Genomic DNA, 16,396 nt, shown 5'->3' on the forward strand with positions numbered 1-16,396 from the left:
GCGGAGCGGCTGGGCCCGTGAGCCATGGCCGCTGAGCCTGCGCGTCCGGAGCCTGTGCTCCGCAACGGGAGAGGCCACAGCAGTGAGAGGCCTGCGTACCACAAAAAAAAAAAAAAAAAAAAAAAAGTAAATGAATAAATATATTCCAAATTAAGATAGGAACCATGAAGGAAAGAAACAGGGTTCAGGGAGAAAGAACATTAGGAGGATACACACTTAGACTGGGGTGTGGTTGTCAGGAAAGGTGAATCTGCAAGTACCTAAGTATTTACTGATCAGTGGTCAAACGTGTGTTGAACAAAGAGCCAAAAAATATGAATTTATCTTAGGTCTTCTTTCTTTATTATGTACTTACTATTTAATTCTTACTTACTAAATAAGTTAAAATAAAGTTAATTTCACAAAGAATAACAGTGATAACTGTATGCTAGGCTCCTGAGATAAGTACTGTTATAATCTCTAGTTTATAGATGAGAACAGGAGCAAAGGAGAAACTAAGGAGCTTGTCCAAGGTCTCATGGCTGGTACATGGTGAAGCAAGTTACATTAGCCTCTGTGGACCTATTTATCTGTAAATTGAGAATAATACTTTCATGGGAATAAGATGGGTGCTGCATGGGAAAGTAGTTTTTTAAGAAGTACAATGGTAGATTTCTATCTTTATAATTTTAATACCAATTACAATGTCACTACTACAATGATGTAGGCTCTGAACCTGAAATATTATGAGGAAACCAGAAATTTTAAGATGGAGGAGCCTACCCTCAAGAGTTTACTGTCTTACTAGAGAGATTACCAGCATGCACGATAATGTACAATTCAAAATTACATGGGATATTTTTGCCTAATTTAAGGCCATAGTTGTAAATGCTTAGTTGAGAGAAAAATGGGTTATTGAGGATTAAAATCTATCCATAGATCACTGAATTATAGCTCTGAAGGACACTTGAGAGATGATTGAGTCTAACTTCTGTATTTTGTAGATGAGTAATTGAAGCTTGTCAAAGCAAAATGACTGAACCAAGATCTTACTGCTAATTAGGGCAAGAATCATAACTAAGAGTAAGGCCCCTGGATATGAAATCTCAGCCCTTTCCTCTAGTTAAACTTTTTTATATTCTTTGCTTCCCTTCCTACGGGAAGGTCAGTGCTTTCTAACCCCCTCTCCACCTCGGGTAGATGGATGGAACTACAAGATTATAACATTAAATGTTAACAGAAATTGTCACTTTGGATAAAGTCCAGGAGATTGAGACTTTCTGATGGTTTTTCTAGGAACTTTATAAGGAAATTTTTAAAATGGCTTCAGTGAAGTCTATTGATATTCCATGAACTGCACATATTTAAGATGTACAAATTGGTGTTTTGACATATGAAGCCATCCATGCACGATAATGAACATATCCTTCACCCTCAAAAGTTTCTTCATGCCTCTTTGTAATCTCTTCATCCAACTCCTTCCTCCTGCCTACTGTACCTCCCCATTCCCAGTTTCTCCTTTCTATCCCTATAGGTTAGCCTGCACTTTCTATAATTTTATACAAATGGGACCATACAGTGTATATTATTTCTCTTCTTTCATTCAGCATAATTATTTTTAGATTCATCCATGTGTTATGTGTATCAATAGGTCATTCCTTTTTAGTGCTGAATAGTATTCCATTGTTTGGCTATATCACAATTCACTTATCCACTCACCTGTGGTTTCCAGTTTTTCGCTATTACAAATAAAGCTGCTATAAATATTTGCATATAAGTCTTTGAATAAACATATGCTTTCATTTCTCTTGGATAAATATCTAGGAGTAGAATGGTTAAATCATGCTAGGTACATGTTTAACTTTTCAAGAACCCACTGAACTGTTTCCAAAGGGAAAGTAGCATTTATATTCCCACGAGCAGTGTATGAGAAGTCCAGTCTTCCACATCTTTACCAACTCTTGATATGGTCAGTCTTTTTTAATACCATTCATTCTAATAATTAGTGTATTTTAATTTTTATTTCTCTAATAAATCACAATGTTGATACTCTTTCACATGCTTGTTTGTTACATATATATCTTCATTGATGGTGTCTGTTAAAATGTTTTGCTCATTTTTAATTGGATTGTTTTATTATTGAGTTTTGAGAGTTCTTTATATACTTTAGAAACAAATCCTATGTTAAATATATAGGTTATAAGTTTTGCTTGCATTCTATGACTTGTCTTTTCATTCTCAACAGTATTTCAAGAAACAAAATTTCCCACTTGTTGATGTCCAATTTTTCAATTTTTTTCTCTTATGGTTGTGCTTTTGGTGTTGTATCTAACCCTTAGATCACAAAGATTTTCTGTTTTCTTTTAGACGTTTTATTTAGGCTTTAGATGTAGGTCTATAATCTATTTTGAGTTTATATGTAGTAAGAGGTATACATCAAAGTTCGTTATTTTGCATATGGATATCTAATTATTACAACATCATTTGTTGAAAAGATTACCTTTTCTTTATTGAACTGCCCTTGCACCTTTGTTGAAAATCAGTTTGCTATCAATGTGTGGGTTGATTCCTGGAGTCTCTATTCTGTTCCATTGACCTATTTAGTTATCTTTACACCAGTGCCACACTGTTTTGATTACCTTAGCTTTATAATAAGTCTAGAAAACAGGTAGTGTTTTTTTCTCCAATTTTATTTTTCCTTTTCAAAGTTGTTTTGGCTACTCTAAATTCTTTGAATTTCCATATGATTTTAGAATTGGCTTGTCAGTTTCTCTAAAACAAACAAATAAGCAAACAAACAAATAACCTTGTTGGGGTTTTGACTGGGTATGCATTGCCCTGAACCTATAAATTAATTTTCAGTGTATGACATCTTAAAAATAGTGAGTCTTATTACCCAAGAACTTCATATCTCTCCATTTATATGTCTTTAATTTCACTGAGGAAAGGTTTGTGGTTTGCAGTGCACATGTCTTACAAATGTTTTATAAATTTATCCCTAAGTATTTTATATTTTTTATAAATTTATTTTTTTCACCTTCCATTTATTTATTGCTAGTAAAGAGAAATACAGTTGGTCCTTGTATACTGATCTTGTATTCTGCAGCCTTGCTGAACTCATTTATAAATTCTAAAGTTTACTTTAGATTCTATGAGATTTTCTACATAGACAGTTATGTCAAATATAAAGAAATACTTTTATTTTTTCCTTTCCAATATTTATGTCTCTTTCTTGACTTGTTAACTGTCTAGAACCTTCTAGACAATGCTGAACAGAAGTGGTGAAAAGGGACATCCTTATCTTGTCCAGAGATTTTTTTTTTTTTCTTATCCAGGAATTGATACTGGATTTTGCAAAATGTTTTCTCTGTGCCTATTGACCATATGGTTGGCTGGTTGTTTGGTTATTTTCTTTAAATGTTTGTAATATGATGAATTATATTAAGTCATTTTCAAAGGTTAAACCTACTTGATAATGATGCATTACCCCCTTTATATATTGGTGGATTCAATTTGCTAAAATTTGTTTAGAACTTTTTTCATATATACTAATGAGGGCATATGAATATTTGCTTTTCTTGTAATATCTTCACCTGGTTTGGTACCAGGGTAATGCTGTCCTCAAAAAACAAGTTGTAAAGTATTTTTTCCTCTTCAGTTCTCTGAAAGAATTTGTATAGAATTATTTTTTTTTCCTTAAATAAAATTCATCAGAAGCCATCTGGGCCTAGAGTTTCCTGGTGGTTAGGTCTTTAATTAAAAATTCCGTATCTTTAATAAATATATGGTATGGCTATTTAGGATACTTATTTTTCTTGAGTGACCTTTGGTAGTTTACATCTCTCAAGGAATTTGTCTGTTCCATATAAGGTGTCACATTTATTGGCATAAAGTTGTTTTTAAGATTTCCTTATTAGCCCGTTAATGGCTGTAGAATCCGTAGTGACGCAACCTCTCTTATTTCTGATTTTGATAATTTATTTCTTCTCTCTTTCCTCGCTAGTCTTGCTAGAGGGTTATCAATTTTATTGATATTCTCAAAAAAACTAGCTGTTAGTTTTATTTATTTTCTCTATTTTCCCTTCTAATCTTTTAACTTTTCTGTTTTGTTTGATTTTAATTTGCTATATTTTTTTATTTTAATAAGGTGCAAGCTGAGATCATTAATTTGAGACCTTCTTTCTTTTCAAATATAGGTGTTTAGTGATATATATGTTCCCTTAACTATTGCTTTTAAGACATCTAACAAATGTTGATATGTTGTGGTTTTATTTCATTCAGTTCAAAATGCGTTCTAACTTACTTTTGATTTCTTCTTTGACCAGTGGGTTATTTAAAAGTGTGTCGTTTAGTTGTAAAATATTTTGGGAATTTTCAGAAATTGTTCTATTGTTGATTTCTAACTTAATTTTACTATGATCAGAGAATATGTTTTCTTTGACCTGAATCCTTTTAAATGTATTAAAATTTGACTTATGGCTCAGAATATGTTCTACCTTGGTAAATGTTCCATGAGCACTTGAAAAGAATGCTGTTGTAGGGTGAAATGTTTTTTAAAGGTATATTAGCCTAAATCGATGGATGGTTTTGTAAAGGTTTTCTATATCCTAATAGATTTTGCCTTCTTATTCTATTAATTATTCAGAGTAAGATAATAAAATCACCAACTATAATTTTGAATTTCTCTATTTCTCCTTGTTGCTTTGGTTTCTCCAGAAAACCAATTTTATATCCTCAATTCATCAAGTCCACTGGGTTCCAACTAGATCCACTCTCCTGCAATGTGGCCTAGACATTCAAGGTTGTAAATGGGGCAGTCATAAGACTTATCTTGTTTGTTTCCTGTCTCTTAGAGTTCACTACTTTTTGTTCTCTGATGTCCATTTTTGAAACTCATTGTTTCATATATTTTGTTCAGTTTTTTTTTTCAGATAGGAATGTAAATCTAAGCCGTGTTACTCCATTTTTATTGTCGTGAAGTTATATTTAAACCAATCACCAGCAGAAAGCATTCAAATGCAGACCTTTTGAGCATGGCAATAGTACCAACCATATAAAAAGTACTTTTAGACATTCTGAGGCCTGTAATCTAATTTAGAGCATGGCAGTATATTTAGATATGATAGACATATGGCCTAGTGACTAAGGGTTTAACAGAAAAATGATAGCCATTACATATCAGACATTGTGCTAGCAGGAAAAATTATACGTACAGCATTGTACTTTGCGGGCAGAGGCAAATGCACACTGAGTGGTTCTTGAAAAGAAGCAAAGAATTGAAATTATATAATATTTATCTTTGTACTGTGTGTTTCTAGCACAGTGCTTAGCACATAGTAGAGCTCCATAAATGTTTGTTAAACTGAGCAAAATTGAATTATGTCAAATATTAGATCAGGTAAGACTCATGGTGGACTCCATTTGAATACCAAAGGTAATAGACTTTAGAACTTATAGAAGTGATGGGGCATGATGGGGCACGCTATATGTACCTAATAAAAACTAAATAATTAAGCAATATGACCTAAATGACTGAGCCACCTAAAGCCTCCAAAAGTATATCAATGTTCCTATTTTAAAGAGTGAGGAATAAATATATGAAATTTACTATCTCATGAGGTTTAGTTTCCCTGAATTTATGCACACTGATGCTCTAAGAATTAGTTAAAGCTAAGATTGATTAGCATTAGGAATAGGAAGCTACTGACTTTTTATTCAAGAGTAATAATTTTATTCAGTAATTGTTACTTGGCTCCAGTAACAATCTTGAGTGTTAAGCTTTCTTGGTGTCATGTTCTTTCCAAAACACCAGTAATGATCTTTCCCACTCTGTGCCTCTGTTCTACCTTTTCTTACTCAGGAATGTCCCCTATCTATCTCTGCATGTCCAAATTTTACCCTAACTTCAAGCTCTAGCTAAGTGCTAAATCTTCTGGAAGCTGCCCTCATTTTCCCAGTTAATGTAATTTTTCTTTTTCATTGTTCTGTGAATAGTTTATACTACCTCTTTTATGGCACTTATCCTTTTTTAACTTGTCTTTTTGTTATTTGTGCCCATGTATCATCCCTTCAATTAAACTCTAAGTTCCTTAAAGACAAAATCAACATCTGATATCCATTTGCCCGTAATACGATGAAAAAGTATAGCACATGGGAGATGCTTGATATGCTTGTTGGACCAATATATAAATGAATGAATGCATGACTCCAAGGGCATTTTTTATGTAGAGGTTCTACATGCAGAGACTGTGGATTCTCTACCCTTTTGTCAAAGAGTAAGGAAAGAAGGATCTTTTAGAAGATGCTGCTTAAATGAAGAGCAGAAGGGATCTGATGAACAAGAGATAGAAGTAGTCCAAGGCATGACAGAAGACCCAGAGGCTGGGGTCTGGAATAATGATGAACACTTGCTCAAGGAATTCAGAAAGAATAGATTAGCATTTTGGAGGATAACTTAGAAAACAACTTTTTGGGTTTTTTTGGTTTTTTTGGTTTTGTTTTTTTCTTGTACGCGGGCCTCTCACTGTTGTGGCCTCTCCCGTTGCGGAGCACAGGCTCCGGACGCGCAGGTTCAGCGGCCATGGCTCACGGGCCCAGCCGCTCCGCGGCACGTGGGATCCTCCCGGACCGGGGCACGAACCCGCGTCCCCTGCATCGTCAGGCGGACTCTCAACCACGGCGCCACCAGGGAAGCCCAGAAAACAACTTCTATTTACCTGTTGTTTGATAAATACTAAATATCTACTAGTGAAGGAATATTTTCTGGGAGTTGCAGGCTGGCTGGTTGACAGTGCATGAGGAAGAAGCATGTGGCTGGGGCAGATGGAAGAGTAAAAGGGCAGGAATGAAGGCAGAGGAGGGACTGTGGGTGTGAGTTGAACAGAACACCATGAATGAGAAAAAGAGAAGGTTGGTTGAATTGATATTGAAAAATAAACTGTCTAATGGCAATAACCTTATGGTGTGTACTCATGAAATATTAAGGAAAAACAATCTCATTACAGATTAGCCCAGGTAGAAATTTTGAAAGATCAATTCTACTTGCAATTCCTTCAATTCCAAATTGAAAAGTAATTGAGATAAGGGGAAAACTTTGCCTTTGAGACTTTCACACCACCAGGTCATTAGTATGAACTAATCCACCATCACCAGGGTACAAATGCAGAAAAACTAGGTAACCCAAATCATGAAGCTCTTCTAAAAATAATACAGCAAAAATCCTTCATTGATGTTATCACACTGTTTTCTACAGTTTGTACCTTGTTTTACACTCCTTGGATTTTCTAGGTCAATTAAAAGCACAATTTATTCATTATGCTGTGTGTTGCCCTCAGTTTACCCCTTACCTCTAGAAATACTTGAATAAATATCCCCATTGTTGGCTGTGTAACTAGCCCTGAGAGCATAGACTCCTTTGGAACTTCAAAGTGCTCAGTACCTTACAAGGTGCATTACCACCAGCCTCAACGATCCCACAGAGTCTGTGGGGCAAGGGGGAGGGGGGAGGTTAGTGGAGCCTTACCTTGTAGGCTTAAGTTAAGGAACACTCAGAAGATGTTGCTATATTCTGTTGTTCAGATTTTATTTAGTGCTTATACTTTTTTTGTTAAAGTGTGCAAACAATTTCTCTGGGATTAACACGTTCCAATTATGTGTATCCCACTCTCAGGTCCCAAGAATATGTGAAGGTTCAATTCTCCTGGCATTATTTATGTAAATTCTACCTAGAAGAAGAAATAAATGTGACTCTTACCTAATATATAAGACAACAGAAAGACCTTCTAATTACTCTTAAATTTTAAGATAAATAATTGACTGCATTTTATGCTTACGAACCTTCTGGCTAGTCTTTAGAAATAATCCCAGATAAATAACTCTGTAGTTAATAAAGGCAGTAATACTCTGTAGATGGGAAATATATCACATCTACATCATAACTAAACTGAGAGGAGAGTTGGACATATTAAATGACACTGTGAGAGGCATGTGTTTCACACAGAGCAGACAAGTGTACACACCTGCCTATGTACCTATATGTGCATATGTAACCCACTCCCTTCAATTTTACTACTTTTCACAAGCTGCTCAAATTCTACCTCCATGGCCTGCCACCCAAATCTTCTGGTAGAAATATTTTTTTACATCTCTCTCCCTCCTACTTCTTTCCCCCCACACACTTATGGTATGTGCAGTTTCGCCAGACCCATGTAAAGACAGGGGAACACTGATAGGATTGCTTTTCACAAGTGTGGGAACGAAAATCCTTCCCAAAGAAAACATCTGTCTCTGTTCAAGTCATGCCCAGTTATCCCCCAAAAGAAATGTTCTGATTAACATTTTTTTTTAAGTCTTAAGATAGCAGTTTGTGTAGCAGATCTAATTAAGAAGTTTATGTAACAGATCTGCAGGGTTTTTTTTTTCCTCCTTCAACTGGGTTCTTTGAGCTCAGTTTGAGTGTTACTAGCTTTCGCCATGCAGCGGCAAAGTGCTGCCCGGGCTGAAAATTATCAGCTTCTGTGGGATACTATTGCTTCCTTAAAACAATGTGAACAAGCTATGCAACATGCATTTATACCGGTAAGGAAAATTTCCTTTTATTTTCCTAGGGATTCTTTTCTTTTTCTCCTATTTTTTCCTTTATAGCTGTAGATAAATGGCATGTATTCTATGTATTTAAAGATGTGGTATCTTCTCTGTAGTTCTTGTTTGGGATAAACATGTCTCTTTTTGCTCTGTGTGAAATCTGAATTATTAATATGGTCAAATGTTGATCAGTGAAAAAGAGTAAACAGTGGTCCAAGCAAACTTATCCCACTGAAGATAGTAGGTTCTAATAGTAACATGTACTAAAGAAAGGGCACAAGATTGATATTTCATATTAATATTTGAAACAGCTTACAGTGCATGTTTCCTGGTTGGTTCCCCCAAAGTACTTAGAATGGCTTGAATATCTTTTGCAGTGGGTTTGATACATAGATCAGGAATCCAAAAGTTAGATTTTACATTTCGATTCTTTGCTTATCCAAGTAAAATCTACCATAAAACCTCTCTTGAAAAGTGTAATTGTTCCTTTAGTAGTAACGTACTTCTTAGAGATTTGTAAAAATGGCTTAGAAATTTGTAAAAAAAAAAAAAAAAAGTGCATAGGTATATAAAATGTATTAATTGAGTCAGTGCCATCGTGTTTTCCATTGCAGATATAGTATTTGTGCTTATAATTATCCAACTAGAAGAACCAGACTGGCTACATTTGATAGGCTGAGGTGGGGTAAATGGGACTTGGAAGAAGAATATAAAAATATTTGATTCTTTAAATAGATCTCTTTTGAAGGATTGAGATAATCTATTAGAAATAAGAGAACACTCTTAAAAATTACGACCTGCAAAAAATTATTTGGAATTCCTTAAGAAAAACATTATTTCTGACATAGAAATAGTTGGATTCAATCTTCTTTGGAATTCAAGTTATTTTCAAGTGACTCAAGTCAGATGCCATATTTTTCTCTGTAACTTGGGAATCACCTGTTTCAAAGATGGTACTATGTTTAAAGTTCTTCTCATTGAATACTATTCTCTCATTGGATCTCTGTAAGTTGATCTTAATTGTTAAAGACATAAAACATATAATTTTTGCAAGGATTTAAAACACTAATGGTGAGAAGCTTTCTAAATCAGATTAAGTTATAATTATTCAACTCTGAACTGGAATCTGCTATGTATAGTTTGCTTCTCCTATCTTTATTAAACTCTTCCTCCTTTGTTTTATCAAGATTATGATACCCCTTGTGAAGCTCATGTGTCTCCTCCTTCGTAGAGCTTTCTCTGGCTAGGCAGAGTTATTTTCTTCTATCTCAGTTCCTTGCATGCACCGCTGATTTATCACCCAACATATTTTATTGTAAGTATTTTCTGTCTCTCTAATTATATTGTAACTTCTTGGAGCTAAGGAGAACAGGAAAGTAAGTTGGAGAAAGGAACTGATATTTGTTTGTTTTCTTATTTTCCTGTCTCGAACTCTTTGAATATAGGCAGCATCTATTCCTAGGGTCTAACACAGTGCTTGGCAAAACAAAGAGTGCTTGGTGAACATGTGAGGAATGAATGAAATCAAGTAACGAGAGTCTCCAGTTCCAGCATTTCTAGTTACTACATGGCAGTTTTCATCACCAGCTTTGTCTATACTGACCTCATAAAATTATTTCTATTCAGATACATCTGGAGATAGCAATAAACCTTGACTAAAGCATTGCCATGGGGTGATGGTGGGAGTGGTAGTGTGTTAGTGCAGGAGATAGACCTTTATGGGAAAAAGTAGCCTTGGATTCAATTCCCATAGTCTTTGGGCTACTCTTCTTCTACTCTCGTGTCTGTTTCCCCATACTGCAGGCATTCACATAGACGTATTCAAGTTTTATTCAGGTTTGCTTCATTTTGACTGCTCTAAATCTTTTTTCAGCAGGCGTTAGGAACTTGCCAGTCTCTCAACTCTTCTCAAATTTCTTCCAAGTCTTGCATTAAATGTATCATTATGTCATCATAATTTTACAAGGACTGCTTTTAGAAAACATAGACATTATTAAAATATTACTATCAGTTGAGAATAATTCTGTTTAAATTGAGCCTCAATTTATTTCATTGTTAGAATATATAATTTAGATCTCAGGAAAAGGACTTCATTTCTTCCATATTTTATGTACTTTTTAAGCCCAGTGATATGTACTTCATAGACACACACACATATACATACATGAATATGTGGCATTCTTGGCTAATGATATCCTTCATTATTTAGGCTATCCAAATAAATCCTTAAAATACATATCTTTACAGTGATGCATTAAGCATGTTAAGGAAATGAAAAACTATATTGACTCAATCAGTTGCCTCCTTTAGAATAGACCTGGTTATCTTTTAAAATAAAGTACTTGGAAATGAATAGTATGTAGGAAGTATAGACATACATTGATGTAGCTGATCTTAGAAACACCGACCTGAAAACTTCACAGGCTGTCTGTGCATCTCCTGTGAGTGTAGGATTACTAACACATCCTTAGAATACAGAGCCACCTAGATGGTCTGGACCATCTCTCATGTGCACAATAAGCCGTAGATCACAAGTGGTTTTTCAGTCAGTGCAGTTCTGTGTACTAATAATAAACCTGACATAAAATCTCAAACTATAATACAGTCTTCCCCAGAGAACCTCCACATACAGCCTAAAATATACATTGGAGAGGGGAAACTTAAAGCAGCTGTTACCTGGATAGTGTACTGCCCAAAACAGTCTGTAGGAAGAAGGAAGACAAATTATAGACTCTCGAAGTTTCAGTATTTGATTTCACATAACAGATCATGCCCTGCAATGATGAGGTGGAGATCAAATCTGGATTCTCAAGCAGGTTCATCTACTTGACCCAAGAACCTTGAGTATAAAACAGCAATGCATAATTTCCCACATCTTTAGCATAAGTGCCGGCCAATGTAACCTAAATATTTATTGAATGAATGACTAAGAAAAAGCTCTCTCATGAAGTCCTAAAAATTAGTTCCATCACTGGAGCTGTAAGAGCATCCTTCTAGATAGTCAGTGTCTTTGTATATCAGCAAATCAAAGGCTTTGCTGTTTTATCATTCAAGTGAGCGGATATGCTTGTAAAAAACTGTCCCATATTTAGTAGTTATTTTCATAGAGACTTGCCTGTGTTTCTATTCACTTATTAGTTCGTTCACTTCACTCAGATTTTATTGAGCCCCTACTATGCTCTAGGCATGGTCCTAGGCACAGGATAAGGACCTGAAGGTACACTTCAACTTCTTTGTGACACCATCACTTTGGAATAGAGACTGCATTACCCCTTGCCCAAATGGCACCTTACTGTCTTCTGTTGCCATGAACAAAGTTGATTTTCCCTACGCTGGTAGCCATCATATTTGGATTTGGTCTAATGTGAGGGTCATGCAGCTTGCCAAGCATTGGTTCAAATACTAAAATGAATAAATCAGGAGAATCCCTGAGGATACTTACATGGAATTCTGCCCACTGGGAATTTTCAAATGGACACACAAATCACTCTAACACCAGATAAAAAGTGTCGAGTCCCTTAAGTTGCCATGAATTACCATAAGAGTTAAGAAAAGGGGTACCAGGCTTCATGGAAGGGTATCTCAGCTGAGTTGTGAAGATCAAATAGAATTTTGATACGTAGTCATGATGGTGGAAGAGGGCATTCCAAGTAGAAAGGAATAGTAAAGGTACTTACTAATTGTGTAATCGTGGTTCGTTTTCCATCTGATCATTCACTTAACCAATATTTATCAGATACCTTTTATGTATCAGAAACTGTGTAATATGCCTAGGCATATAGCAATAAATAGCACAAGTTCAAACCCTACCCTGAGGGCATTTACATTCAAATGGATGAGACAAACATTAAATGAATCGTTATATATACATCTGTACTGCACACTTGAATCCTATCCTGTGAAAGTTGTTCATAGCATTTCTCACAGTTGTAACTTAATATTGCACATATACGTACAAAGATATATATCTATGATCAGAATAGTATAGCAACTGTAGATATTTTGCAAAGCCACTACAAACAAAACAAATCATTCTTTCCCAAATATTTTGTAGTCTTAAAACACATGTTAATTTCTTTAGCAAACAGTTAGTACATCCTGTCTGACACATGCTGGACTTGGTACTTTAGTATAAAAGTGATAGTATTTATTGAGCACCTATTGTGTGTCACGTACTGTTCTAAACCCTTCACATATTATTTCACTCAGTTCTGTCAACAACTCTCTGATGTGGGCACTGTCATTTCCATTTTACAAAGTTTACAGAGGTCAAGTAACTTCCTCATGATCACATAGCTAGTAAATGGAAAGGCCGGGCCTTGAAACTAGTTATCTGGCTCCAGATCCCATTTTCTTAATAGGTTCACTAGAATAAGGAGAAAACCACTGAAACTAAAACAACTGCAGCACAGCATGCTAAAAGCAATAATCAAGGGATATACAAACCACAGTAAATGCAGCAAGGTGGGAGTGATCCATCTGCTTGGAATGGAGAGGAAAGATGACCAAGGAAGACTGAAAAGAGGAGAGAAGTCTTTGGATGGTTTTACAATAGTGGTTTATCAGATGAAGGAGGGGAGTGAGGCTGCAACAGTAGGTGCAAAGGCACTTAGGCATGAAAGAACAGTATGGAGTGAGGGATATTTATCAACTTTCCTCAAGTCCTGATCTTCCTCTTTGAGCATTCGGAAGGAATGTCGGGAACAACATGGATGAGAGTTGGGTCATTTATTTAAGGTAAAGATCCTGTAGGTCAATCAGAAAGGAAGAACTGAATACTTACGGAGCCCTAGAAGAAAATCTCCAGTGGGCAAGGAGATGACTTTCAGACCTAGCTTTATTACCTCCACTACATATGGCCTGGCCCACAGGTTAACACCTGTCTATGCCTGGAACTGAGGAAATATACGTGGAGAAGCAGTAAAAGCTTGTGCACAAATATGAAAGAATGAAACAAATGTAGAAAGAGGAAAGAAAATAAGAAACCAAGTGGTCCCAAAGAAGGATAATGAGAGAGATGAGTCTGCCAGAACTGGTGAGAGGTTGGGAGAGGCTGGACTGTGGCTTCCTGGGTCCCTCAGAACTCCCAGTTCTTAGTTCCTATCTATCAAGTGCCTAAGTGCTGAGCTTCTTCCCCTTTTAACCAGATATGTTCACATTTTGCCTAAGCTAGTGCAAGTGGCTTTCTGTTCCCTGCAACCAGAGAACCTTAATTACAACAGGGACTGGTTAGTGGCTAGTGGTCCAGGGACAGGATCCATCCCTACACGAAAGGGCAGAAAAACAGCTGGAGAAAAGGTGAGCAAATGGACAGAGTACATTAAGCTTCAAGGTGAAGTTCCATCCTTCAAGACTTAACTCACATCCCCTTCCGTGAGACTTGCCTCATACTATGTAACCAAATGATATGCCTTCTCCCTCATTATTTCAACCCTGATTAACATTCCTTGAAGAAAACTAAGAGTAGGAAACCTACTTCTACACAGCTTTAGTCTATACTTTCTCCTTTAATCATTGCAATACCAATATGAAATGGCCCCAATATTATTGTCTCCATTTTAGAGGACCAGTACCTTTTTAAAAATCATGTAGACGCTAAGACCAGGAGAGAAACCAGGCCTTCTGACCCTAATCCCACCTGCCGTTCTCCTTCACACCCACCGTGGTACTTTGCCCTATTTCTCTTGTGATGTTTCTCTGCTTTGTATTAGAAGCATTCAGGGGATTTCTCTCGTTTCCACAGGACACTGTAAACTCTTTGCAGAGCAAAACCATGTGTTTCCTCTTCCTAGATTCTGCAGTCCCAAGTACAGTGCCTTAAATATGATGTTTGCTAAACAAATCTGTATGGGCTGATTAATACTTAACATGTAAGAACTTAGGCAGCAGTGAGATGATAATGAGGAAATAATCCTTCTTGTCTCAAATCCATCCTTGAAACCTGTCTCCTCAGCTCAACCATCCCTTCCACAGACCCTGCCTCCAGCCCCTGGATGTCAAATTTGAACCATCATAAGCTCAGGTCAGCTCTAAATAGGATTTGTTCAATGATGAGTTTCAGTCCTAGTTCATGGTGTTCCAAGTGTGTTTGTCCTTTCTGGATTCTAAATATTACTTGACTCATCATCCTCAATCATGCCGGATGCCTTTTTCTATTTCATTCCTCTTAGCCTCACTTTGCACTTCTGTCTAGTAATACCCCAGTTTTTAGTCTATTTCCTTCCAAAGAATATGAACAAGGCTATTAATGGAATTTCTATTAGTAAAGGAATAAAGGTGACACTTAATCTATAGAGATGTTCAACCTGAAGGGGAAAGAAAGAACCATATCTGAAGTGACCTGGATAATTGCAACAGCCTGGATCTGAACGAACATTTGCAGATTTGTGGTAAAATGGAATGAAATTGTCACTTTTGTTTTTGAACAAAAGGCAAAACTTGCCATCTTGTTATCTTCCTCTCTTGTGCAGTTTGCATTTCTTTGACTGCTGGTCTTGCGATTTCTGTGCATATGTATCTGGAGTCCATGAAAAATTAACGCCCGGTGCAGGATGGCTTCTCTTTGTATCAGTATTGTTCATTGTAACATGTTTGTGTTGACTCATCAAAATGGGGTATTTGTGCAGATATATGTTGTGGTACAACAGAGTAAGCCCATCCTCTGCTTCTCCCACTTTCCTCACCTACTCCAGAAGTGAGGAGTAGGGCCCCAAACATATTTGTTACAGAATACAAAAATAGACAGTTGCTCAGGGTTAATAATAGCAGTCCTCCTACAAGTAACAAAACAAAATTAAAACACACACATATCAAACCCTCAAAACCTTTAATAAGCTAATACTAGAAAAATAGTACTCTTTTAAGCTTCGTTTAGATATTTTTATTTAGCAGGAACATGTCTAAGAACAATGGAGTTTCTAATTTTTATCTTGTGTAGACACCAGAAAATATACTGTACTAATATTTCTACTATTGCTGCTAATGAGACCCCCCCACTACACTATTACTACTACCTTATATTTTCCTTATCTTTTTTTATCTTATTGCGATTTTCAAAGCAGTGTAACCTAGATTCTCTCTCATTACAACTTTGTAAGGTAAGCAAGACAGGTTTTAATAGCCCATACTGTCCATAAGAAAATTGAAGTTCAAAAAATTGAAGTGGCTGGGGTCAGAAGTGGTTAAGTAGTAAAGCATAATGTAGTAGGGCTAGAGTCTCAATCTACTGCACTTTTGCTCAGATTCAGAGTTTTAGCTTAAAAAAATCTAGGTCTGAATCCTGGCTCTACCACTTGCTATCTTGGGTAAATGCTTAACTTCTCTGTACCTCACTTTCATCCTCTGTAAAATTAGATATTATACAGATATTTTTAGGTTTGTTTGTGGTTTAAATGATATAATGTGAGTTAAACCCTTAGCAAAACAGCTAAACAGAGAAAGTGACCAGTAAGGATTGCCATTATTAATGTTGCTAATTTTTAATATTAGCCCAAGTGTATCCTTTTACAAATTGTATAGGTGTTTTGTTTGTTTGTTTTGCATAGGGTTTTTATATATGATCCCATCTGCTTCTTGAAGAAGCACGTGAGGTTGACCAAATAATAATTTATAATCTCCATTTGTACATGAACAGAAATTTCAGAGAGGCTCAATTATTTGACTAAGACCATCATAAAAGTAAGAAGAAATGTCTTAAATCTTAGATGACCCAAATCCTAAACTCTTTTTATTACTGCTTTTGTGATATTAAAAATTAGGTTAGTATTAAAATCAGGAATCATCCAATTCTTATTTATATTAATAGTTGAATGTAGCCTTAGAAATAATTTAGGGA

At 35.9% G+C, this 16,396-nt stretch overlaps 1 protein-coding gene across 11 annotated transcripts in view; it reads left to right on the top strand.

Moving 5' to 3' along the window:
* DLG2 (discs large MAGUK scaffold protein 2) overlaps positions 1-16,396 on the top strand; it is a 2,147,153-nt gene that overhangs the window by 1,364,271 nt on the left and 766,486 nt on the right. For 4 of the 11 annotated variants that reach the window (XM_055091361.1, XM_055091364.1, XM_024131658.3 and 1 more), the window contains exon 1: positions 8,452-8,556. The exons of the other annotated variants lie outside the window; for them this stretch is intronic. In XM_055091361.1, the coding sequence (XP_054947336.1) occupies positions 8,452-8,556 (105 nt within the window). Of the gene's footprint in view, positions 1-8,451; positions 8,557-16,396 lie in introns of those variants that run through there. 11 annotated transcript variants of the gene reach the window in all.

Source organism: Physeter macrocephalus, chromosome 16, assembly GCF_002837175.3.
Source record: "Physeter macrocephalus isolate SW-GA chromosome 16, ASM283717v5, whole genome shotgun sequence".
Taxonomy (NCBI): Eukaryota; Metazoa; Chordata; class Mammalia; order Artiodactyla; family Physeteridae; genus Physeter; species Physeter macrocephalus.